General features: G+C 35.9%; 1 protein-coding gene across 2 annotated transcripts in view; it reads right to left on the minus strand.

Moving 5' to 3' along the window:
- Window positions 1-1588, minus strand: part of LOC149187499 (uncharacterized) — a 48336-nt gene extending 46748 nt beyond the window's left edge. Inside the window, exon 1 of one of the 2 annotated variants that reach the window (XM_089411386.1) lies at window positions 893-1588. In XM_089411386.1, coding sequence (XP_089267512.1) covers window positions 893-1160 — 268 coding nt within the window. In that variant the 5' untranslated portion in view covers window positions 1161-1588. Of the gene's footprint in view, window positions 1-888 lie in introns of both variants that reach the window. The other variant, XM_089411387.1, reaches the window with a different exon arrangement.
- Between the last annotated feature and the right edge of the window lie 10411 nt (window positions 1589-11999).

Consider the following 11999-nt stretch of genomic DNA (forward strand, 5'->3'; position numbering starts at 1 on the left):
CTTGTATTTTAGGGGATTTTATGAGTTTTAAGCAAGAGTTGGCTGTGCTTGTGAAAATCAAACTTCGTGCCTTTCATCGTGATGTTGACTCCCTTTCTCCCAACAGGCAAGTACATATGCTTGACTTCGTAATTTTTTAAAACGGAATTTCCCGGAACTCTTGTTGTGCTTTGATCTATGATGTACTTATTTGTTCCATGAAATAAAACTGCGCAGCATTTCAAAGTAAAATTATTATTTATGGAAAGATTTAGGTCATTTTCTGTCCAAACAAATTTTTCTTGTTGTGCTTTGATCTATGATGTACATATTTGTTCCATGAAATAAAACTGCGCAACGTTTCAAAATAAAATTATTATTTATGAAAAGATTTAGGTCATTTTCTGTCCAAACAAATTTTAGTTTGCAAATTGAGACAAATACTCGCCTTTAATTGATGAATCTATTTTATCAAAAGATTGCCAATGACAAATGTTAGACACTAAAATTTTCTTCAAATCTTTCTAGTCCATGTTCAACGATAGTATTTGATCGATCTAAAACGCTTGAATTCCAGGTGTAATGCAATAACACAAAATTTTACCTAAAAAGTTAAAATTCCAGTTCTGATAATTTAAAATCGAAGAATATCACTGAAGTTTACCTAATAAATCCGAATTCCAGTCACGATGATTTAAATCCCAGAATGTCACTAAATTTTACTTTAACAGTTCAAATTCCGGCTATGCTGATTTAAATTCCAACAATATCACTGAATTTTACCTCAAATTTTACAGTGCCTATTGTAAAGATCGGGACATTCTGTGCTCATAGGGAGTTGCAGTAAGTACTTTTAAAGATTGCAGTAACTAAACAGAAATAAAGTAAAAACTGAAAAGAAATCAATACCTACATATAATTATTATCGATCGAACCAGAGAAAGCAGAGGTATATCGACCAAGGACGATCTGAAACAGTACGTATTCCAATCGAACTTTAAAGTGTAACATGAATTACAACATGTAAATATGGAAAGAAGTGCGCAGGGCACGATTATATCGGCTAGGACCACGATCAACGCAGCGGAAGATGCTACCAGTGAACCAATCATGATCAACATGACAAACACAGTCCGCGTAGCCCTATTCACCCTCTCCATTTTCCCTCTACCAGAGCCCATGGCTAACACTTACACCCCCTAACGAACTAAACAAACAACCATTCAATGGCAGCCCCTTATACCTCTGGCTCCTCTACAATGGCGAGAACTCCAAGAAGAAGACGGTCGCATGCTCTGGATGGAAGAAACTGTAAGTTGGCGTGGAATCTTTGGTATGTACAACTTTGACCCCCGCAGCATCTGCCGCCAAATTTCGCGTCCCCGTACGCTCTCAGGTGAAGTTGGAGTCCTTCCTAAATTAGCGAAGGACTAAATATGGATGGAGCTCGTGGATGCCCCCGCCGCTTTTGGCGGAGTCTAAATCGGCCGGCCCAGCGTCCACCGCTGGAAAAGTCCGACGGGCGGCTGTAGCCAGGTGTTTGTGGTTGGATTTGACTCAGGGAGGCCCGGGAGACTCGAACTCTCGACCTCGAAACTCCTCTTCGGTATTATTGCGTATCTTATACGTGTGCTGGTAATGATTTCTTAGGCACGAAGGTTGGCAGTAATCTGATCAGAGTTAGTCTGTCGTGATTGATACGCCCTTTGAAGTGACCGGAGTTAGGCTGTTCTGGTTAAGAGCGAAGACGGGTAATTTTAATAGGATTAGTTAGGTCGGGTCGGCACTCGGCAGTTAAGTCCTACCAAACTTGTGATTCAAGAGAAGGAAGATGCTTTACAATTTAATTTAGCGGGCTGACATGTATTAAAATAAAATAAAATTTATTTATAATTTTCATAAATTAAAATAAAATATTTAATTAATTTTTAAATAATAAAAATATTTTTATTAAAAATTAAGTATTTAGTTAAATTGAAAATTAAAAATATTTATTAAGAAAAAAGTATTAATTTAAGTTTAGATTTAAAATATTATTAACTGAAATTAGAATTTATAGTAGCGCATGTGGTACAAGCTGGAATTTAATCTTTGTATATGTTACAAGATAATTACTTGGAGTTTATCCGTTGGTATAATAAAAAATAAAAATTTAAAATTGTAATAAAATAAAATATAGACAAATTCAAACATTTCAATACAAAACAATACAGTGATTAAAAAAAAAAAAACACGTTTTAATTTAAAATGAAAACCATTTATTTTATTTTATTAATTAATTTTATTTTATACTTTATTAAAAAAATATACATGATAGTCGCATTTTCATTATGATAATATTTAATAATTTTAATATTAAGATAAATACATATCAATAATAAAAGTAAACTTTGCGTTGTTTATGTTTTTAAGAATTTATAATGTGCATTATAATTTAAAGAATATAATTAATATTATTTAACCAAATTTAGTCCAAATTTACACAGTAAACCGTTTTGTAGAGTCATTCAAAATCATAGAAAAAAATAACACGATAAACTACTTTACGGGCTAACTTTATTAACCAACAAAAAATAATTAAAATATATTATCTTGTTTATTATAATACTTGAAAAAAAACCTTATCGCATCAATTAACTTTTATGACTACAGCATTTTTACTTTAAAATATTAAGGAATTCATAGCTTATTTATCAATATCTCACACCGTACTATAAAAATAAAACCTAACCAACAACTATAATAATATGTAATATGTTGACAAATGAGAGAGTGGCAATAATTTTTGAAAAAAAATGAGAGAGAGACGTGCTTAGTGCACAGGGTGAACGTGGCGGTGATGCGTCATGGACGGAAGAAAATGGGGTCCACGGCATGATTTTCTTTACCCTAAAGAGCACAGTGAATGAGAAGTGGGACCCACGGCTCTTTTTGGGTCGGTCCTGGACATTATTTGTCAACATAATAAATTAATTTCTATGGTGAGCGAGAATCTCCGAAAGCAAGGTTGAAAATACGTTGTTTCTAGACAAGTTGATTTGTCATGCAAGTCCATTCACCAGACAAACTTGGCCAAGATGACACATAATACCGACATCATGAGTGGAGTCATCTAACTTTATAAAACCCTATCTGTGATGTATTGTAAGTTATTTCATATTATAAAATCATTTGTGAAATCAATTAAAAGTTATTAATAAATTGATATTATTCGTTTGCGTAATGGATTAAAAGTTATTAATAAATTGGTATTCTAGTTTTTTTAGTCTAATTTTGTTTTATATTTAAAAGTGTTAAAATTTATTATAATTTAGTTTTTACTATAGTTATAGTTATTATTTGTTGGCCACTTGTAAATGTGAATTGGTTTAGGAAAATGACATCATATGTCAATGTGTTGTAAGGGGAAACTTTCATTCGTACCATATGTTTCTTTGTGTTGTGTTAGTTAAAAATTTTAGCTAATCCAAAATAGTTTTAGGTCTTACTTCAATACCAAAATCAAAACAATGTGTTGTAAGGGGAAACCTTCATTCATGCCATATGTCTCTCTGTGTTGTGTTGTTAAAATTTTTAGCTATTCCAAAATAGTTTTACGTCTTACTTCAATACCAAAAAATGATTTTAACTTAAATAGTATTAGTTAGAAATCTAATGTTTGTGGCCATTAACAAGGCTACCTATAATGGAGTCATTCCAAATAACGCCTAATCTTAGAATTTTTACTTATTTTTATTTTATATTATCAGTTATCATAAAAACAAATTCACCTTAAAAAACATAATTTTGAATTTATGATATAAGTTAATAAAATTGTTTAATAGTAATAACTTTATCTAGTGTTATCATTAATTAGCATCTATTTTCAATGCCAAAGTACATTAACAACTTTTCAATTTTTAAGGGTGGAAGTCGATGATTTCACTAGTGGCAGTGGTAGGTACTTAGGGTTTTCATAGCTTGGGTGAAGAGGCTAAGGTTACAAACTTAAGTCTTGTATCATGGAGATGGACATGAAGTGGATTATGGAAAAGGTGAGATGCAAAGTCCAAAGTCTATCTTTCGCATGCACAATCAGCTAATAGATTTAGTGAAGCACTAAAGAATTAAAAGACAATTTGATAGCTAAAGCCATAGAAGATAAAGGAACATTAAAAGTGATAGATGGTAGCATGTGTATGGCAAAGAGTGCTTATAAAAGGACAACTCAAGTAATAACTATTATCACAAAGCAATATTTGATAAGACCAACTTTGAATATACCCGGATGCGGGTGTTCACAATCGCACATAATGTTAAGCCTCACCAAGCAAACACCTGGCCTGACGGATGGAAGGTGGAAAATCTTCCAGGTACATGATGCAGGGGTATATTTCAGGCTCACGGCAGATGAAATAAGGTATGTTCAGTCTCGAGGTGCGGAGGACTTCAATGCGGGTATGGAATTCACAGTCCGGATCATTAATGGGGACGGGCTCAACCCCGATGCAACAGTTATTGCCTTAGATTTTTATGAAGCGATGCCGCCTCAAGGTTCTTGCTCATTCTATCTCGCCTGCTCTATTTCCCGGCTCTGGAATAGGCAGAACTCCATTAGCGCTCCCACCAGCTCAGATTCACTCTGTCCCTCTTGTGCTCTCAGGTTTCTTGCTGTTGTTTCAATGCCTCGCAGTCGTGGCATTCCGCGACGAGGAGGTAGGTCAGGAATCAGGGGTCGCTCTCCACCTGCTCCTCAGCAGGTCGCACCCATTGCCTCTGCCCCTCCTTCTTCTCCGCCTTCAGTGCAAGAAAAGCTTCTCCCTGACAACGCCTACCAGACTTCCAGGTTCATTTTCCGGAGCCAGCTCAATAGGCCGGTGTTAACGGTGAATTTTACTGTCTATGTTTCAGAGGAGGAAAATTACCAGTCCAGTTCAACCCCTCCTGCTTCATCTCCTTCTCAGGATGACAGCATTCTTCTTGGGGATATGACTGGATTGGTCTTTCATGCTAACCGCATGCAGGAGGACGCCCCTGTCTCAGCCGCGCCTCAGCAACCGGTCCCTGCTCCGGAAAAGGACAATGTTGGAGAGCCATCACAAAAAATTCCTGGTTTGTTACATCTAGTTACTGATTCTGACGGAATGCCGGTTCTGGAGGCTGAAGGATTCGTCACCTGGCTTCCTTCACCAAGTCCGGAAAAGAAGACTCCTTCTGCTTCCTCAAGCCATGAGGAATAATCTCTTCTTCGGTCTGTCGGTTTGCCTTCTAGCTCGCAAGATTTGCAATTTTGGTTCTGTGTTTTTGTTTTTGAAGTCAATTGTTTGTCACTATCTCATGCATCATTCAGCAGCATCAGACAATCCAGTTCTCAATTTATGTATTAAAGACAGCCACGCCAGTTGTTACAGTATTTTTGAGGTCATAGAATGTCATGTTAATGGTAGTCCTAGTAAACTTTATCAATCTGTCGAGGACCGAAATCAAATCTCTGAGGTCTGTAATGTTCTTCTAATGGACAGTTTGAAATGTAAGGTCCCTGAATTTTTGATTGAGGAATGGCCTTGGCCTCCTCTCAGGTTTTAACCTCAATGTACATATTTTTCCCCTTTTTTAATAGAATTAGCATTTACCGAGAAAAAAAAAAAAAAAAAGACCAACTTTGAATATATTTGTGGGGGACTAGCTCCTAGGTAGTGAGGACACTTGCAATTTTCAGTTGGATAATTCTTGCATAGTTAATCCACAACATGGAGCTCTTTGGGCATATTTGTAATAGTGAGTTAATGGTGTTCGAGTGGAGGGGTTTTCAAGAAAAGTAGGGTAGAAGGGCATTTCATGGAGGTCCTTGAGGAAGTGCTACCAAATATTTGATTAATAATTTTGGTGCAAAGTTCCATTCGACTCATAAAAACAAATGCATTAAAACCATATCTAATATAGTTAGAATAGTGGTAAAAATGAGAAGCATAAGGCTTGACGGTGAAGGCACTCAAAGCCAAGTTCGTGGGTAGATTTGTTAAGAGCGAAACCATAAAGGGATGGTTATTGAAACATTAGAAAGACTTGTTGGTGTGTCTTCCAAAATTTCATCTCTTTGTGTGAGAGTGGATTGGCTTCACTCTATAAAATGAAGAGGACATTAAGTTGATGATGGCTAAATATTGGATATAGTTGCATTTGTGTCTCTATCTAGAGCATTGGGTGCCTAGTTCTCGTTCAAGTAAACAAAGTATTCCATACAGGATGAAAACCTCCAGTAACCACCCACACAACCAGACAAATATCACAACACCAGTATTTTTATGTGTGTAGGCTTTAACCCTATACAGAAATTAGATGTAAACGAATTCTTAAAAACAGAAAAATATATAATGACGAGAACATAAACAAAATATACACAAATTTTCTCCTTGAACCCAAAACCGATAAAACCAAATTGATTTTTCATTATTTTTTTCAATATTACAATACATTATATATATGTTGAACCATTCATAGACCCCAATCCATTAACATACCCACAAATCCCTTGACTGAATCTACACATAACTACAGTTCCCTTGATCGAATCTACAAAAAAACATGGGAAAAACCATCATGCCCAAAACCATGCACAAAACCATGGGTAGGTTCGCCCACCATCCTTGGGTCTGCCCAACCATTATTAGGTTTGCATAAAAAAAAAATCTCGGGGAACTGTCATGAGAGTTCTCACAATCAATCATTGGCCATGACCCTCCATACCCTTTAAATAGAGATCATGGATCAATTGAGTGTTAAGCCATGGATTAATAATCATTAGTACTGAGGTTCATACTCGCGAAAAGAAGGGTAAAAATTCAGAGAAGAGCAGTTGATTCATCCTTGCTCTTCTTTTTGGATTTGTCCTGACAATGAGTCTGGATATAGACTCAAAATTGACTATTGTGGATTATATTCTAGATACTCAAGCTCCAAATTCTCACCACAGAAATCTACAAACTCTCATAAGTGCCCTATATGGAAGGTACATATGGACTACGGTTCACACTCTAAAAAAGATTAGGGTAAAAATTCAAAGAAGAGCAGTTGATTCATCCTTGCTCTTCTTTGTGTATTTCTCCTAACGATGAGTCTTGTTATAGACTTGAAACATTGACTAAAAAATTACTACTGTGGATTATATTCTAGATACTCAATCTCAAGATTCTCACCACAGAAATCTTCAAACTCTCATAAGTACCCTATACGGAAGGGACATATGAACTGAGGTTCGTACTCTCGAAAAGATTAGGGTAAAAATTCAAAGAAGAGCAGTTGATTCATCCTTTCTCTTCTTTATGCATTTGTCCTGACGATGAGTCTTGTTATAGACTTGAAACATCAACTCAAAAATTACTACTATGGATTATATTCTGGATACTCAAGCTCAAGATTCTCACCACATAAATCTTCAAACTCTCATAAGTACCCTGTACGGAAGGGACATATGGACTGAGGTTCGTACTCTCGAAAATATTAGGGTAGAAAATCATAGAAGAGCAGTTGATTCATCCCTTCTCTCCTTTGTGGATTTGTCCTGACAATGAGTCTTGTTATAGACTTGAAACATCGACTCAAAAATGACTATTATGGATTATATTTCGGATACTCAAGCTCAAGAATATGAGTTGTTGGATCACTCTATGTCTAGAACATATCATGGTTGTCAAATTACAATGCGACTAATGCATACTAAAGAAACACACTTTCACCTAATAGACACATTATACCAAGTTGAACTTAACTAACTCCTAAATGTCTAATTATCCTAACACCCCCTTTTAAGAACAACTTGGGATAAGATTAAAGGATTTACAAAGGGGACATATTGGGACAAGGAAGGAAGCATTAAAATATATCCCCCCTTAATGAAAATTTCATGAACCCCTAACATGGATCAAAGTTTAGAAAAAATTGCTTCTATAAGAGACTTTGTGAAAATGTATGCAACTTGATCATCTAAGGGAAAAAGTGCACTTTAATAACATGATCTTGAATGAGTTTTATGATGAAGTGCATTTGTAGCTCAATGTGTTTGGTGTGTTGATGTTGAATTGGATCTTTGGCGAGCTCATTGGCACTCTGATTGTCACACCAAAGGGTGGTTGGATGTTGTTGTTGGAATCCAAAATTTTTAAGGATATGTTGAACCCACAAGACTTCTTGACTTGCATTAACCCTTGCTCAATACTCTACTTCTGCTAAAACAAAAGAGAAATAATGCTACTTTTTACAGTCCCAAGTGATAGGTCAGGAACCAAGACTGAAAACATAACTTGCAATAGACTTCCAATCATTGGGATCACTAGCCCAATATGAATTAGTGAAACCAACCAACAAAGGAGTCCCCCCTAAACACTAATGTATCCTAAATTGAATTATATCCCAAGTATATCAAAGTATCCTTTGTTGATCTCCAATGACTTTCACATGGCATTTGCATATATCAAGAAACAAGACCAACAACAAAGGAAATATCAGGACAAGTATGAGTTAGGCATAAGAGGCTACCAACTAACTAACAATATAAAGTGGAATCAACTTCGAGTGCTATGTATGTGCAAGTATGTTTGACTTCAGACTAAAAGGGAGAAGGGGTTAGCTTATAATCTTCCATATGAAATGGTGAAGAAGGTCGCATGCATACTTAGATTGAGAAAGAGAAATTCCTTTCTCGGTTTGTGATACTTGGAAGCCAAGGAAATAAGGCAAATATCCTAAGTCTATCATTTCAAACTTCTTCTTAAGGCTTGAATTCACATGGGTTAAAATTTTAGTGTTAAGGATAAGGTCATTAACATAAAGAACAGGGATTATGAGATGGCTTCCTATTTTCTTAGTGTAGACATTGGGGTTAGAATGACATCTAGAGAAACCGACCTGAAGAAGAAATCTATCCATTTTTGCATACCAAGATTGAGGAGCTTGTTCAAGACCATATAGAGATTTCTTAAGGCAACAAACAAGGAGTCACTTTGAACATAGCCATGAGGTTTTTCCATGTATATTTCTTCTTGTAGATCTCCATGCAAGAAGGAAGATTTAACATCCATCTAATGGACCTCCCATCCATGTGAGGTAACAAGGGCTAGAACAATGTGGATGGAATTTGTTTTGGTGACAAGTGCAAAGGTTTCATTGTAGTTAATTCCTTCAACTTCAGAGAATCATTTAGCAACTAACCAAGCCTTATGTCTTCCAACGCTTCCATCTGATGCACACTTAGTTTTGTATGTCCATTTACATCTAACAAGTTTTCTTCCTTTTGGAAGAGTAAAAATTCCCAAGTATCATTTGTCATCAAGGAACTATATTTTTCATTCATTATTGCTTCCTAATATGGATGTCTAGGAGCTTCTGCAAATGTTTTTGGATCATGAGTCTCTGAAACTTGAGCCAAAATAAAAGAGGCTTGTTGGAACTGTGAACAAGTACAACGTTGATCTGCAGGATCACAAGCAAGGTCACCAACTATTTTACATGTTGAACGAACCCATTTGGGAAGTTATGGTGTTGGTGCAAGTTCATGTTCAATGGAATCATATGGAGGAATGTGAGTAAGTGGAGGTGGATTTTCATCCTTAATGTCATCATTTGAAGAAGAAACTAGAATAAGAAGAGAAGGTGGGACAAATTCCAAAAATGGTTCACAGGTTGAAGAGGGCATAACTATTAAATTAGGCTTGCAAGCCAAGAGATTTTCATCAAATTTAAGGTCTCTTCGAATGATTATTCCTTTGGAGTGAGGTTGAAGAAGTCTATAACCATTTATGCCTTCAAATATCCAACAAAATACACTTCTCACTTTTAGGTTGTAAATCTTTCCTTTTTTCATTAGGAATGTGAGCCCATGCTACACTACTAACATATGGAAGTGACTTACATCTAGCTTAATGTGTTAAGAAATCAAGGGTAACTAGATTACGGTGATTTCTCTTATTTTGATAATTTCTTGTGATGTTCTTTTACTTAACTTGATGTACTTGCAATTAACTTATTCTTTCACTTGATTATTGTTGTGTTCTTATCATCAAATAGCTACAAAACTATGAATATCAATGAGATAAGAGGACACAAAATGAAGGCTTCTAGCCTGGGCCAAAACCTCTCCTCTTGAGAGGAAAATGCACAAGAATTATTTTCTTCTTATAGAATCTTCAAATGATGAATTCCAAGACCTAAGACCCTTGACAAAGACTCCTCCAAGACCAAGTCAAACTTCTTCTTAATGAACTTGCTTCTCACAAATTCAACCCCAAGTCAACCTGCTTCAGAACTTCAAATTTTAGCCACTTCTTCAGAAATTTGGTTGTTGCTTCAAGACTGCAATCTTCTGATGCTACTACAGAAACCCTCGTTGGCACATGTGAGAAAATGATGGTCAATTTTTCCTCCTTTCTCCTTCACTGGGATTAGTTCTTCTTTCTTGGCAATTCTGCTTCTACACTTGATCTCTATGAACCCAAAATTTGGCTCGATTAGAGGTCTAAAATTTCAGATTTGTGACTGCAATATGTACTCTCAGATCTTCACACGTGTGGAATTATGTAACCCAAAACAAGCTTCAAAACTTTGATTTTTTCTCTTCCTTGTATTCTCTTCTTCTTCGCTCCTTCTAGGTCTCTCTTTTTTGTCCTTGATCGAACTTGATAATGATTTCTTCAAATGAGGTCGAACTCTTATATATATGCTTCTTGTGGAAGTTGAGTAGCCCTTATGATGCCAACTTGTTAGCTCTTGGAGGCCAACTTGTTGACTACAAGTCGATTAGGTCTTGGAGGGTCTTTATGACACTTTTTGACTTACCTAAATTCTTATTACAAGATACAAATAGCTCAATGGGGTCTTTCATGTATGACAATGACCCAATTGACTTCTTAACTCTATGACAAACCCTAGAAGCACTCAATGGGTGTTTAACCTATAAATAAATTAATCTTGAGCATCAAACCCATGCTACAAAATAATAATAATTTTTTTTATTTTTCTCTTTACATCAAATACATAAAATCATGATTACATAAGATATTATGAAGACTGAACCTAGTTACATACTTCAACACTCCATATTAACTAGGGAGGTATTCATAATACATACAAGATACTTGGACATTCTCATATTGAAAAAATCTCATAAGAAGAGTAAGATTGGTAAGTAGTCTCATAAGTTAACTTATCAGCTTATATTAGTGCATCTCATCATATCAACAAACATTGTCATATAGCAAGGCCTTGAATAACTACTCTATATCTCCACAATATTAGAGCACAATGTTGGGAGACAAATGATTTATAAACACCTTCAGCATTGTCTCTCAAGACACATGCCCCATCCGGATGTTCACAAGGTATGTCCTTCTAGAACCATTCTTGTCTTGGATTAGCACATCCTGAAGGAATTTCCTCTTCGACTGCTCTTACCTATTGGATGCCCTACCTCATCCTCAAAGAGTATTGGTATTAGTCTCAGATGATTACCCAATCCTCCATTCTTTCTTCATAAAGAAAACAAGAATGATGTGTCTATATCTCCCTTTCAACTAGGGAAGATCTACTCATTCATATAAAAGGAATATACCCAAGCTCCCTCTTAATTAGGGGATTTCCTAAGCTCCCTCTTAACTAGGGACTTGCCCAAGCTCCCTCTTAACTAGGGACTTGTTACCAACAACAACTATATGCTCTTTAGTGGAGATCATGGTACTATCAACAACTTGTACAGCTCCTCCTTTCAGCATCATGTTATGGATGAACTTCAAATTCTTCATTATGGAGCCATATTCTCCTAGAACTTATTCATAGGGCATCGGCCATCTTCTCCATCACTTCCCTTCAACGAAACATAGTGTTGAACCAATAGTCATGCCATCCTTCTTTTCATCTGGAAGTGACCTTCTTGTCATCATCTGGATATTCTTCATACAACTACCTCTTCCAATTCATATTTCTTTCAGGATCTTCCATCCAATCTTAGTTGTAGATGACCTTCTACAACCCTCTTTTGGTAGCCCTATTAA

The sequence above is a fragment of the Pinus tabuliformis genome, chromosome 3_1 (assembly GCF_031772625.1).
Source record: "Pinus tabuliformis cultivar Carrire ecotype Pingquan chromosome 3_1, CPIR1, whole genome shotgun sequence".
Lineage (NCBI taxonomy): Eukaryota > Viridiplantae > Streptophyta > Pinopsida > Pinales > Pinaceae > Pinus > Pinus tabuliformis.